Source organism: Carcharhinus amblyrhynchos, chromosome 25, assembly GCF_965287045.1.
Source record: "Carcharhinus amblyrhynchos chromosome 25, sCarAmb.v2.hapA, whole genome shotgun sequence".
Taxonomy (NCBI): domain Eukaryota; kingdom Metazoa; phylum Chordata; class Chondrichthyes; order Carcharhiniformes; family Carcharhinidae; genus Carcharhinus; species Carcharhinus amblyrhynchos.
The window spans coordinates 19,767,543-19,782,983 of NC_137348.1; the positions used below are offsets into that span (position 1 = coordinate 19,767,543).

General features: G+C 41.3%; 1 protein-coding gene across 3 annotated transcripts in view; it reads left to right on the plus strand.

The window, feature by feature from the left end:
- Positions 1–15,441, plus strand: part of scai (suppressor of cancer cell invasion) — a 180,752-nt gene that overhangs the window by 108,293 nt on the left and 57,018 nt on the right. For all 3 annotated transcript variants that reach the window (XM_080212011.1, XM_080212013.1, XM_080212012.1), the window contains exons 8-10: positions 6,090–6,242; positions 8,580–8,681; positions 11,372–11,473. In XM_080212011.1, the coding sequence (XP_080068137.1) occupies positions 6,090–6,242; positions 8,580–8,681; positions 11,372–11,473 (357 nt within the window). The remainder of the gene's footprint in view (positions 1–6,089; positions 6,243–8,579; positions 8,682–11,371; positions 11,474–15,441) is intronic.

Consider the following 15,441-nt stretch of genomic DNA (forward strand, 5'->3'; position numbering starts at 1 on the left):
AGATGAATGCGTGGCTTGCAAGCTGGTGCAGGGGCAGGGATTTAGATTTGTGGATCATTGGAATCTCTTCTGAGGGAAGGGTGACCTGTTCAAGAGGGACTGGTTACAGCTGAACTGGAGGGGCACTAATGTCCTGGCAGGGACATTAGACCCACCTCGGAGGGTTTAAACTAGTGTGGGACAGAAAAGGTTGAGGACAGCACAGAGTTTAAAGAGAGCACGTTAAATACGAAAGGCAGTGTCAGTAATCCTTGTACTAGACCAGTCAGGCAAGGGCAAGAGCAAGGCAGAGAGCAAGGTAAGTCTAGATTAGACTGCACTTATTTCAATGCAAGAGGCCTGACAGGCAAGGCAGATGAGCTTAGGGCATGGATGGGTACATGGGACTGTAATGTTGTAGCGATTACTGAAACGTGGCTAAGGGAGGAACAAGATTGGCAGCTCAATATTCCAGGCTACAGATGGTATAGGAAAGATAGAACAGGAGGCAAGAGAGGAGGGAGAGTTGCATTTTAGATGAGGGAGAACATCATTACTGAGAAGGGATATGTTCCAAGGGTTGGGCCACTGAGTCTGTATGAATAGAACTGAGAAATAAGAAGGGAAGATCACTTTGATAGGATTGTATTATAGCCCCCCCCCAAAAGGAAATTGCAGGAAATTAGCAGATTGAGGAGCAAATATGTAATGAGAATACAGATAGTTCCAAGAAAAATAGGGTGGTAATGGTAGGGGACTTTGCGTCAGTCAATGTTGGGAGAGGTAACCAAAGTATTTGGGGCTTGGATGGAGAAAAATTTGTTGAGTGTATTCAGGAGGAATTTCTCGTTCAGTATGGCCTGACTAGAGAGGGGGCAAAACTTGATCTCTTCTTGGGAAATAAAGAAGGGCAGATGACAGTGTTACTGAGGGATTACTTTGGAGCCAGTGACCAGAATTCCATTAGTTTTAAGATAACTATGGAGAATGATAGGTCTGGCCCAGAAGTTAAAATTGAAAATTGGGGTGAGGCCAATTTTGATGGTATTAGACAGGAATTTTCAAAAGTTGATTAGGGGAGTCTGTAGGCAGGCAAGGGGACGTCTGGTAAGTGGGAGGCTTTCAAAAGTGTGTTAGCCAGGGATCAGGATAAGCAATTCCTTTTAAAGTGAAGGGCAAGGCTGGTCGAAGTAGGGAACCCTGGATGACTCGGGTATTGAGGCCCTGGTCAAGAAGAAGGAGGAGGCGCATGACATGCATAGGCAGCTGGGATCGTGGACCCCTTGAAGAGTATAGAGGGTGTTGGAGAGAAATCAGGAGGGCAAAAATGGGACATGAGATCGTTTTGGCATATAAGGCAAAGGAGAATCTAAAGAGCTTCTATAAGTACATAAAGGGCAAAAGAGTAACTAGGTAGAGAATAGGACCTCTTAAGGATTAACAAGGTCATTTATATGTGGATTCACAAGAGATGGGTGAGATCCTAATTGAATATTTCTCATCAGAATTTACTGTTGAGAAAGGCATGAATGTTGGGGAACTTGGGGAAATAAATAGTGATGTCTTGAGGAGTATACGTATTATAAAGGAGGAGGTACTGGAAGTCTTAAAGCACACTGAGGTAGATAAATCCCTGGGACCTGATGAAGTGCATCCCAGGATATTGTGGGGGGCGAGGGAGGAAATTGTGGGTGCCCTTGCAGAGATATTTGAATTATCGACAACCACAGGTGAGTTGCGTGAAGTTTAGAGGGTGACAAATATTGTGCTTTTGTTTACGAAGGGCTGCAGGGAAAAACCTTAGAACTACAGGCCGGTGAGCATAATGTCTGTAGTAGGTAAGTTGTTAGGAGGTATTCTGAGAGACGGGATTTATAAGCATTTAGAGAGGCAAGGACTGATTCGGGACAGTCTGTATGACTTTGAGTAGAAAATCATGCCTCATGATTTTAATTAAGTTTTTTGAAGGGGTAACCAAGGAGGTCGATGAGGGTAGTGCAGTCGATGTTGTCTACTTGGACTTTAGCAAGGCTTTGACAAGGTATCACATGGTAAGTTGCATAAGGTTAAATCTCATGGGATCCAGAGTGAGGTAGCCAACTGGATACAAAATTGACCTGATGACACAAGATAGAGGGTGGTTGTAGAGGGTCGTTTTTCAAATTGGAGGCCTGTGACCAGTGGTGTGCCTCTTGGATTGGTGCTGGGTCCACTGTTATTTGTCATTTATATTAATAATTTGGTTAAGAATTTAAGAGACATGGTTAGTAAGTTTGCAGATGACACCAAGATTGATAGTGGACAGTGAAGGGTATTATCTAGGATTTCAGATTATCTGGCCTTTATAGCGAGGGGGATAGAATATAAAAGCAGGGAGGTCTTGCTGCAACTGTACAGGGTACTGGTGAGGCCACAGCTGGAGTACTGTGTGCAGTTTTGGTTGCCGCACTTGTGCAAGGATATTTTGGCCTTGGAAGGAGTGCAGAGGAGGTTCACTAGGCTGACGCGAGAGATGAGGGGTTGGACTATGAAGAGAGACTAAATAGACTGGGTGTGTACTCGTTGGAGTTTAGAAGGATGAGGGGGGATCTTATAGAGATGTATAAGGTAATGAAAGGGATGGATAGGGTGGAGGTAGAGAGATTCTTCCCGCTTAGAAAAGATAGCAGGACTAGAGGGCACAGCCTCAAGATGGGGGTGGGGGGCGGTCAGTTTAGAACAGAGTTGAGGAGGAACTTCTTCACTCAAAGGGTGGTGAATCTCTGGAATTCTCTGCCCGTTGAAGTGGTGGAGGCTACCTCGCTAAATATATTTAAGTCACGGGTAGATAGGTTTTTGATAGACAAGGGAATTAAGGGTTATGGGGAGAAAGCGGAACTGATCCACTTTAGATCAGCCATGATCTTATTGAATGGCGGGGCAGGCCCGAAGGGCGAGATGGCCTATTCCTGCTCCTATTTCTTATGTTCCTATTTCAATGGGATCTTGGATCAGTTGGGCCAGTGAGCTGATAAATGGCAAATAGAGTTTAATTTGGATAAATGCAAAGTGATGCATTTTGGTCGATCAAACTAGGGCAAGAGTTACTCAGTTAATGCTAGGGTGTTGGGGAGAGTTATAGAACAAAGAGATCTAGGGGTACAGGATCATAGTTCCTTGGAAGTGGAATCACAGGTGGACAGGTTGATGAAGAAGTCATTCAGCATGCTTGGTTTCACTGGTCAGAACACTGAATACAGGAGTTGGGACATCTTGTTGAAGTTGTACAAAACATTGGTAAGACCACACTTGGAATACTGTGTGCAATTCTGATCACCTTATTACAGAAAGGATATTATTAAACTAGAAAGAGTTGCAGAAAAGATTTACTAGGATGCTACTGGGACTTGATGGTTTTGAGTTAGAAGGAGAGCCTGGATAGACTGGGACTTTTTTCTTGGCATGTAGGAGGCTAAGGGCTGATCTTAGAGGCCTATAATATAATGAGGGGCATGAATAAAGTAGATAAGTCAACATCTTTTCCCAAAGGTAGAGGAGTCTAAAATTAGACGGCATAGGTTTAAAGTGAGAAGGGTCCATAGGGGCATTTTTTTCAGAGGGTGGTGAGCGTCTGGAGTGAGCTGCCAGAGGTGGTGGTAGAGGCAGGTACAATTTTGTCTTTTAAAAAACATTTAGATAGTTACATGCGTAACTGTTAAAGAGGGATATTGGCCAAATGCAAGCAATTGGGACTAAATGGTAAAAACTGGTGGCATGGACAATTTGGGCCGAAGGGCCAGTTTCCATGCTATAAACCTTTATGTCTCTACTGGTGGCTACTTTGTTGGTTTATGTTTTGATCAAGTACTTAAAATGAATTATTTAAGTTTATTCTAAAACAGTTATTGAACTTGTATTTTGTTAATTGAGAAGTGGTTTATAAAGGTTAAACTTTGAAGGGAGATAGTTTTGGTCCAAAGACTAATGCTAACTCGTCTAAATTGAGGGAATACATAGAAACATAGAACATTACAGCACAGTACAGGCCCTGCGGCCCTCAATGTTGGGCCGAGCTATGTCCAATCCCAAGATCAAGCTATCTCCTCCCTATAATTCTGGAGTGCTCCATGTGCCTATCCAATAACCGCTTGAAAGTTCCTAAAGTTTAATGTTACGCTGCTGTTTAAAAAAGGTAGCAGACAAAAGGCAGGGAATTATAGGCTGGTTAGTTTAATATCCGTAGTTGGAAAAATGCTAGAATCCGTCATCAAAGAAGAAATAGCAAGGCACCTAGAAAAGAACGGTTTGATCAAGGAGACACAGCACGGATTTGTGAAGGGGAAGTCGTGTTTAACAAATTTATTGGATTTCAATGAGGATGTGACTAGTGCGGTAGACAGAGGGGAACCGGTGGATGTGGTGTTTTTAGATTTCCAAAAGGCGTTTGATAAGGTGCCTCACAAAAGGTTGCTGCAAAAGGTTAGGGTGCATGAAGTTGGGGGTAAGGTGTTAGCGTGGATAGAGGATTGATTGTTTAATAGGAAGCAGAGAGTTGGAATCAATGCGTGCTATTCTGGTTGGCAGTTGGTGACTAGTGGAGTGCCGCAGGGATCGGTGCTGGGGCCTCAACTGTTTACCATTTACATAGATGATCTGGAGGAAGGGGCTGAGTGTAGGGTGACGAAATTTGCTGATGACACGAAGATGAGTGGAAAAGCAAGTTGCGTGGAAGGCGCGGAAAGTCTGCAGAGAGATTTGGATAGGCTGAGCGAGTGGGCGAGGACCTGGCAGATGGAGTATAATGTTAGCAAGTGTGAGGTTATCCACTTTGGTAGAAATAATAGTAGGAGGGATTATTATTTAAAGGGCAAAAAGCTGCAGCATGTTACGGTGCAGAGGGACCTGGGGGTCCTTGTGCACGAATTGCAAAAACCCAGTCTGCAGGTGCAGCAGGTGATCAAGAAGGCGAATGGAACGTTGGCCTTTATAGCGAGGGGGATAGAATATAAAAGCAAGGAGGTCTTGCTGCAACTGTACAGGGCACTGGTGAGGCCACAACTGGAGTACTGTGTGCAGTTTTGGTCGCCACATTTGCAAAAGGATATATTAGCCTTGAAGGCAGTGCAGAGAAGGTTCACTAGGCTGATACCAGAGATGAAGGGATTAGCCTGTGAGGAGAGATTGAATAGACTGGGTCTGTACTCATTGGAGTTTAGAAGGCTGAGGGGGAATCTTATAGAGACTTATAAGATAATGAAGGGGATAGATAGGGTAGAGGTAGATAGGAAGATTCTTCCCGCTTAGAAAGCTCAGCAGAACTAGAGGGCACGGCCTCAAAATAAGGAGGGGGGGGGGCAGTTTAGATCGGAGTTGAGGAGGAACTTCTTCACTCAAAGGGCGGTGAGTCTCTGGAATTCTCTGCCCATTGAAGTGGTGGAAGCTACCTCGCTGAATATATTTAAGTCACGGGTACATAGGTTTCTGATAGACAAGGGAATTAAGGGTTATGGGGAGAAAGCAGGAAAGTGGAACTGATCCACTTCAGATCAGCCATGATCTTGTTGAATGGCGGGGCAGGCTCGAAGGGCTAGATGGCCTACTCCTGCTCCTATTTCTTATGTTCTTATGTTCTAAAGTGTCTGACTCCACTATCACAGCAGGCAGTCTATTCCACACCCCAACCACTCTGAATGAAGAATCTACCTCAGACATCCCTCCTGTGTCTCCCACCGTGAACCTTTATAGTTATACCCCCGAGTAACAGCTACATCCACCCAAGAAAATAATTTCTGCATGTCCACTATCAATCCCTCTCATCATCTTATAAACCTCTAAGTCGCCTCTCATCCTCCTCCACTCCAAAGAAAAAAGCCCCAGCTCCCTCATAAGACCTACCCTCCAAACCTTTCCTCATAAGACCTACCCTCCAAACCAGGCAGCACCCTGGTAAATCTCCTCCTCTGCACTCTCTCCAGTGCTTCCACATCCTCCTTATAATGAGGTGACCAGAACTGAACACAATATTCCAAATGTGGTTCACCAACATCTGGAATGCAGGGGTAGGTTGTCTCTAGTTTAGTGTTTGTGGTACCTCAACCAGGTTCAAATGTTATTTGATCTATTATTTCTAGGCGGATCCTGCGATTGTGTTAAATGATGACAACAGCATTGTGGTCACGTCAAATCGCCTGGCAGAGGGGGTGGTCCCTCCACTGGAACAAGGAATGGTGGCTGGCCAGCTGGCATTAGCTGATGCATTAATCATTGGAAACTGCAGCAGTCAGGTGTGTCCTTTTCTATCTCTCTACTGCTACAACAAATGTATTATCTTTCCTTTTTTTTTTAGTTTTTACCATTACAAAATATCCTGGTGGCGTACCTTTAAGTATTAGACTCGAACTTGAGGTTCATTTTATCAAAAGCTACGGACTCAAATTGCAACCTTGGACTGGATTTTACACTTTCTCTCCTGCCAGCATGGTTTGAAAGGGGAGGGTGCATGTAAAATTGAGTGGCCTTCCCAATGCATACCTGCCCAGCCCTGACTTGCTTGAAATTTTAAAGGGCCAGGAGAGATGTCAGATTGTCTGTCAGCTTTTGGTCCTACCCAGGGTCATAAGTGTTCAATTAACGGCCACATAAGGGCATCATCCCACCGCCGCTGGTATTTTGCACATAGTCGAGGGGGGAATCCCTGTGTGCATGGTGGCACAGTGGTTCCATTCTGGCATCAGGTCACTGTGGAGTTTGCACGTTCCCCCCCATGTCTACATAGGTTTCCTTCCATGGTTTAAAGATGTGTGGGTTAGGTTAATTGACCCTAGTGTCAGGGGATTAGTGGGGTAAATATGTGGGGTTACGGGAATAGGACTGAGGTAGGATTGTGGTCTGTGCAGACTCGATGGACCGAATGGTCTCCTTCTGCATTGTAGAGATTGTGTGTCATCTGGAAAGCCTTGTGTTGGGTCAAGTGCTGGGAGGGACATCACTTTTGAGCACCTTGGCCCCAGTGGAGACACCTCCCTCCCACCCCAAAAGATCATACCCTCCCTTTATAATCCTCACCGCGGTCTCTTGAACCCAAGCGCCGTTTTAATTGCAAATTTTTATTGGATTCAAATTTCACCATTACATCACCACCTCACCAGAAATTGCTGCAGGAGTTCCCCATGGTCGTGTACTAGGCCCAACCACCTTCAGCTACTTGATCAATGACTTTACTTGCATTGCAAAGTCAGGAATGGGGATGTTTGCTGGTGATTGCACAATATTCAGCATCATTCAGAACTCAGATATTAAAGCAGTCCATGCCAATATGCAGCAAGACCTGGACAACATTCATGCTTGGGCTGATAAGTGGTAAATGTTCTAGCCACACATGTCAGATAGTGACCATCTACAACAAGAGAGAACCTAACTGTCTCTCCTTGATATTTCATGGCTTTTCAATTGCTGAATCCCTAGTGTCATCATCTTAGGAGTTAGCATTGACTGGAGACTGAACTGGACTAGCCATATGAATATTGTGACTACAAGAACAGCATGGGAAATCTGAGGCAAGTAACCTGATTCCCAAAACCTGTTGACCATCTGTAAGACACAAATCAGGTGAGTATGGCTGTAGCAACATCTGAAAAAGCTCAACACTCATCCAGGACTAAACAGTCTACTTATTCGACACCCTATCCATCAACTTAAACATTCACTCCCTCCACCATCGATGCGTAATGGCAGCAATGTATACTATATGCACTACAACAAAACTCACCAAACCTTCTTCACTAGCGCCTTCCAAATCCAAGACTACCATCACCGCCAAGAAAGATAAGGGCAGCAGACACATGGGAATACCACCACCTGCAATTTCCTCTCCCATACTGTTTCAAATGCATGAAAAAGCTTGAAACTAAAAGTAGCATTTGGACCTAAATGGGGTGTACCCAGCAGAGAAAATAAATATGTGTGTGAATATGCAAGAACACTAATTGAGATATGAGATAAACATCTAGCACAGACCGAGAAACAAATTTTCAACCAACTGGAATTTGTATCTTAATGGGCTTTGAAGCACAAACCCCTTTCAAGTGGGTTATAGTTATTTGAGAACAAATCAAACGTGATTGTAAGCAATCCCTCAGATTGAGGGTAACTTTCTCCCACACTAAAAACGAGTCCTCAGATAACTGAGGAGTCCGTGCATTATCTGTCACGGGCTGTCAGGTGGTTGGAGGGATGGTTACGTGGGGTGTTTGGATTTCCACGTGGCCCTTTTGCTGTCAATGCATGACTTCAGCTTGCTCACAGTGATGAAACATAAGATGTTCAGCTCCTTTCCTCATGGTTTTCCTCTACTTCAGGTGATCTTGGGCAGGAATCTCTGTGGTAGCAAATATGTTGTGGTTTGGGCATTGTCACATCTACTTCATTCTCTTCCAGAAAAAGTATGAACACAGATGTGACATTTCCTGTTTTTGGGCCAAGTAAAAATTGAATACATATTCTTGCTGAAAAGTTGAGAGATTTTCCATATCTTTAAAAATGATACCAGTAATGTGGCAGTGCCAGTTTTTGTTATTTTGTTGATTTACATGATTAACATTACTCTCTTTATTAAATTTTAGGTTAAGTTCAGTGAGTTAACTATTGACATGTTCAGAATGCTTCAGGCGTTGGAACGGGAACCCATTAATTTGGCTTCACAATTAAACAAGACAGGATCACAGGTGAGTTACGACCGGTGTACTTATCCATTTGTTGAACATGGAAGCAAATTCTAATTTTGTGTAATACAATAAATTAGAACCAGATGAAATATATTTTCCCAGGATAGTGTCACAACAACTTGTGTTTTCTTTTGGAATTCTATATTGTCAACTTGATGCAGAACATCGATAGTATCATTTGATTTTGCATGGTTTTGCTTACACGTTCCAATGCATTTTGCTGCCACTTGGCCTGTTCCTTTTAAGGCAGTGCTAAGGTACCAATCTGAGGAAATGATCTAAATAGGTCTATCTATTTAAATGTAACTATGATGCTATGGCACTTCTGGAAAGAAGCCAAGTTATGTTGGGTTCATGAAAAAAGAACAGTATGACCTCACTGGGGAAACCAAACTGAAAGTGCTGGAAACACAGCAGACCAGTTGGGAATTGTGCAGGGATCTGATAAGTTAACATGTTTGGTGCAGCTGTTCAAAACAGAAAAAACGTTTGGTGTACACAAAACTTTAACTTGTTTGTTTCTCATCACAGATATTGACTGACCTGCTTTGTTCCCAGTATTTTATATTTTCGTCTAAGATCTGTGGCACCCTCAATTTTCTTTTTGCTTTATTTGAATTGTTTTAAGAGTTTCAATTGCAATTTTGTATACCATACACATTGTGGCAGATGTTATGACCCGGGCCAGAAACTCCAAAATGTTTCATGAAGACAGACAAGACCCTAAATTTTTACCTTTTGAATTTGGCATGGGTGAGCATAAGGTGTTTCATTTCCAGGTATGATTCAAGTGACCCACTAGGAAGCTTTTATCAAACAAAGTTTATTTAAGAACACAATTAACATATAGTTCAAAAGATTAGCAAAACAAATGATCTAGTATAAATCTTAACAGCTCGCTATGATGTTCCAAGTCAAACAACACTCAATAAACATGCACCTCTTAATAGATTTGGCCCAGAAAGTGCAAATATGCTCATGTGTGGCTGGATTTTGCAGCTTTTTAACATCTTCTACAAATTGGTTCTTTGAATGTTGGATTAAAACTCTGAGGCTTCTCAGTCCTGGAACTTTTAGCATGCTTCTGGTGAGAGAGAGAGAGATAGAGACACTGCCTCCACCAGCTTCCAGTTAGCAACTAAATCAAAACTAAAACCTTGGACTTTTCTGTGGGGGGAGAAAAAACTGTCCCCAGGCAGCACCAGACCTGTCAATCAAGTGCCACCCAACAATTCCAAAAGGTTCATAAAACACCAGAGCACTGCATTAGGCCACGTTAAAAATAAACTTAATGTCCATTATTGCGTCAGTAACAATTAGAGGACACTGGCTGCAAACATAATGGCAACAATAAAATCATGCTTAGAAACATAAGTAAAATACATTTCTTAAAGAAACACTATCATCACACAGCTGATCTCAGCTGCAAAATGGATGAATCTTTGTTGAAGAGATCAGTCATAATTTTTATTTCTTTTGAATTAGTCGACATATTAGTGATTGGGATTTTTGTTTTGTTATTTTGTCAGCAAGGATTGTGAGGAGAAGATGATTGGGTCTTTCTCCAAGAAATGTTCAGACAGATCATCATCTATTTGAAGATGTACTGTCAGAATTTCCTATTAATTAACACTTGCCAGCTAGAAAATTGTTCTTGCTGATACATTTGATCAGAAAATCTGCTTATGCCATTTGCTGTTTTTCTTTTCTTTGCAATAATGGGGATCCACAGGCCAGTCAATCTGAAAGAAGTTAGAAGTGTAAAAGGACACTGGATTTCTCCATCAAAACTGGTTAATCCCTGTTGACCAACATGATGAATATTTGTGGATGGGGTAGATTATGCTCTAGTTTCAGCCTTGCCCATTTCAATCACAAATATTTATTCAAAGCAGTTGCCCAGCAGAAAAATGTCTATCATTTGTGAATTTCCATGCTTCTGGCCAACTGCATTGACAAACTTTACAGGTTTCCCTGGAGATTCAGAAGTAATAACCATCTATGAGTCAGAGACTCGGGGGTCCTAAGTTTTGATCCCTATTCCTTGATTCAGTATTTGTTGCGGGTTACAATTGTCTGCAGCTTTCCTGGAATAGAAAGGAGAAAGTAATTCCCAAATCATGAGTGCCAGACCATGACAAGATTGAGATTGGTTGCGCTGTCTTCCACAGTGAAAAGCACATACCATCAAAGGTTGGTACTTCACTGAAATAGATTTTGTTCCTGTGAAATTTATGGCTGTGGAAGTGTGCATAAGGGAGAATTGAAGAAGGAGAAAATTGTTTAAAAGTCTCATGTTGACGGAAATGAAGGTTAAAAACATTTACAAGAAATTGTTTCAGTATGCCTGCATCAAATCTAATGGTGCACTGGTTCAGTTTTGTTTGTTGAGGCTTCTTCAGTAAATCTAAAAATTTTGCTGATGCTACATCTCAGTGAGTTATATCTGAGAGTCACTTGAGCAGTGATATGGCATTATACACTTTATTGGTTGGCTAAATATTTTTAAGTTTTACTAATTGGAAGTGGTTCTTCATTAAGATTATTTTGAACAGCATATGAGGGCAGATTGTCCTGAATCAGGAATGGTTTATAACTTATTGTGGAAACTCCAGCGATGCAAAAGGGGGCAAGTAACTTGGTAAAATGTAGATATATGGTTTGTATTATTTGTCTTTTATTCTTTCCAGGAGTCTACAGAAAAACCATCAAAACGAGAAAATCCTCACAAATATTTGCTATACAAACCAACATTCAGTCAACTATACACGTTTCTTTCTGCATCTTTCAAGGTATGCTAACTTTCCAAAGTTGATCAGTAGTTGAAGAGGAGGGTCACAGTGCATTCAAAACCATTTTTTAGAACGATATGCCAAGAAACTAATAGGAGACTAGTTTAGATCTAGCAGTGAGCAATGAGACAGCGTAAGTCGGTAATTTTATAGCAAAATGTTCTGTGGGGAAAAAGTGATCATAATGATTGAATTTCACAATGAGTTGGTGAAATACAAACTAGGAAATAACTTCATAATTGGTGTAATGAGGGGAGAGTTGGCTGAGGTAGAGATGGGGAATTAGATTAAAAGATACAACCATAGATAACTACTGGTAAATATTTCAAGAAATAAGCTACAATTCTTAAATAATACATATTCCTTTAGAATAAAAATTCCATTGACGAATTGATCAATGACTAATTGGGATACTAAGATTAAAAGAAGAAGCTTATAATGTTGCTAAAAAAGTAGTAAACCTGACAGGTGGCGGTTTAAAAATCAGTGACGAATGACCAAGATATTGATTAAGTGGGATAGGATGTAAGAATAAGCTAACAAAAGACATAAAAACAGACAGGAAGTATTAGTGAAAGTAAACATTGGTCCTTTTAGAGGCAGACAGAAGAAATGATAATGGTGACTGAGGAAAAGGCAAAGACAAGTATTTTGTCTGTCTTCTCAGTGGAAGACATAAATAACGTACTGGGAACCCAGCATCTAGTATGAATGAAGACCTAAAGAATTAATATTAGCAAAGCAAAAGTACTGGCAAAATTTAATGCAGCAAAAAGCTGACAAATCTTTTAGACCCAATGGCTGACAAACAAGGGTTTAAGAAGTGGCTGCAGAGGTAATGGATTCATTGGTTTTAACCACCTGGAATTCCACAAATTCTAGACTAGTGCCTGTGGCTTAGAAGGTACAAACTGTAACTCTACTGCTCTAAAAAAGAGGGAAAGAAATATGAAGGAACTAAGGACCAGCTACCTTGTATTAGTCGTAGAGCCATTTTATCATGGGTGTGACAAATGAGTGCTTGTTAAGTCACAGTGAAGTAGGGACAACACATTTTGATGAAAGGGAAACTATATTTGAAGAATCTATTGGTTTTTGAGGGTGTAATTGCAATGGGAAAAAGAGAACAGGTGGATTTGGTGTCTGGGTTTTTAGAAGGCATTTGGTCTGCTGCCACACGAGGTTTTTACTATAATGACCAGGTGAGAAGGGGTAAACTGGCTTCCCTCTATATAACCTCCTTAGTTGGTCACGACAAAAGTTTAAGTTTCTTTTCCACAAGGATATGCCTGTTTCAGATCAGAATGTATTTAACTATTTAAGCTATGAACCAATCAAACAAGGTTTCTTTTGAGTCAAAGAGCAAATTTATTAACAAAAACGCTATGCCAATTATTGGGCCTCGTACAGTCATTCAGGCCCACTAACAAGAACATGCGCGCGCACACAATCTGGGCAACTAAAACCAATGCACCTAGTACCTCTGCAGACACCTTTTAAACTCTTCTTAGGAACACACGTGCCTCCGGACGCTACTCTGCATGCGTGCACATATGCATTTGCACAAGCGCACACACAGCTATCATAAATAAAGGGAATTAGAGTCTAATTTTTAAAAAAGCTAAAAGAATATATGCTTTGATTGCCCTTGATGCGTAGATTTTAAACACCACAGCCAATGGGCCACATGGTGGAACAGTGATTAGCACTGCTGCTTCACAGCTCTAGGGACCTGGGTTCGATTCCCCATCTGGGTCACAATCTGCGTGGAGTTGGCACATTCTCCTTGTGTCTGCGTGGGTTTTATCTGGGTGCTCCGGTTTCCTCCCATAAAGATGTGCGCATTAGGCTGATTAGTCATGCTAAGTTACCCCTTGGTGTCCCTGCATGCATAAATTAGAGGAATAGCAGGGTAAGTATGTGGGGTTCTGGGGATAGGGCCTGGGTGGGATTGTTATCGGTGCAGACTCAGTGAGCCAAATGGTGGTCTCCTGCACTGTAGGGATTCTGTGATTCAATGTAGATTACTTAGTTTCTTGTGTGCGATCAAATGTAAAAGATGTCGAAATTATTCAGTTTCTGGTAGTGTTGGCTTCCCGGGTGTCAGACCTATTCTAAAAGAGGGAGAGAGAGAGAGCAGACTTCAGCCTGTTTCCTCTGCTGAAGACTTTCTTGAAACAGCCTGTGCCATTTCCAATCTCTCTCTGGTAGCTGGCAGGCTTGTCTTCTGAAAATACTTAAGCCATTTTGTATTTCCAAGAGGTTTTGGGTGTCTCTCTCTGGCAGCCATTGTCTCAATATGCAGTACTTTGCCTTTTTAATGTCTCCTCCAGAGGTGGTTGCAAGTTTCGATGGGTGCCTAGACTATAGGAAATGTCTCTCTTATCATAGTCCCCTGAGGGTGCTTTGTTTGTTTCTCAAAGTCACCCTAGAAAACGGCCTTGCATTTTTAAGCAGTTTGCTCTCTGTTCAAATTGCACAAGTTTGTCAGTTGAAAATTTAAAAAATAAGGGACATAGCCTTCTGTCAGTTATGTAAGGTTAGGGCTTGTGGGATTGGAGGTATTGTATTAGCATAAATTAAGAACTGGTTAACAGAGAGAAAGCAGAGTAGGAATAAATGGGTCATTTTCGGGTGGAAGGATACAATAATAAATGTAACATAGAGTCCCTTAGCTGGTTATAATCTATATCAGTGGTCTGAATGAGGGGACTGGATGTTAAAAAGCTAAATTACAAAATAAATTGTGAGCAGATTGCAAAGATATAAGCATCAGGTCAGTGATAAGGGAAATGGTATGATATGAAGAACTGTGAAATTCTTCATTCTGTCAGAATGGGAAGTTGAGAGACTAGTAAATGTTGGGATGCAGAGCAATTTGGGGGCACTTAAACATGAATAACAGAAAGTTAACGTGCAGGTGCAGCAAGTAATTAGGGAGGCAAATGGCATATTAGTGATTATTGTGAGGGATTTGGAGAACAATAGTAAGGAATTCTTGCTGAAGTGTTATAGGATTTTGGTGAGACTACATGTGGAGTATTGTGTAAAATTTTGGTCTCCTTACCCAAGAAGAATATACTTGAGAGAAGATGCAACAAAGATTCCATCAATCAGTTCCTGGGAATAGAGAGGGCTGTCCTCTAAGCAATGATTAAGAAGGATGGGTCTATGTTCTCTGCAGGTTAGAATAATTCGAGATGATTTTATTATAACACACAAAATTCTTAACAGCTTGATGGAGTAGATGCTGAGAGGCTATTCCCTCTGGGTGGAGAGTCTAGAATTAGGGGGTCATAGTTTCAGGATAAGGGGTTGGCCGTTTAGGACTAAAATGAAGAAAAATTTCTTCTCTCAGAAGATTTGAATCTTGGGAACATTCTACCACTACCTTTTATTGAATATTTTCAAGGCTGAGATTCACAGATTTTTGGATGCTGATCAAATCTAGGGATATGGGGATGGGTCAAATCTAGGGATAATGGGGGTGGGTGGGGAAGTGGAGATGTTAAAGTTTGATTATGCCCTTATGAATAGCAGACCCTAGAGCCATATTCCCTACATTACTCCTAACTCTTATGTTTGCCAATGTAAAGTTTTAATCTAGAACTGTGTGTATACATAGTATTAGTGCTGAAAGCTGTCAAATGCTTGTAAGAAAACCCCAAATATCAAATACATTTAATGAATGCTAAGTTGCTAACTGAAATGTGCCATTGTGATTTTAAAATGAATGTGAAATCTTTGAAGAGCTCTAGTTTGTTAAGAAGCTATCTTTCAACTATTGCAATTATTCCCAACAGTTTAAGTTTAAGAAATTTGAATTGTTACTAACTGAAGTTTTCAGGGATTTATTTTGTACCCTCTGGTAATGGAGAAGAATGTCGAGTGATGAAAATTTTATTCATCTGTAAATGATATCCCCTTTTCAAATTACAATTTTTTTTACATCATTAACTAAAATACAC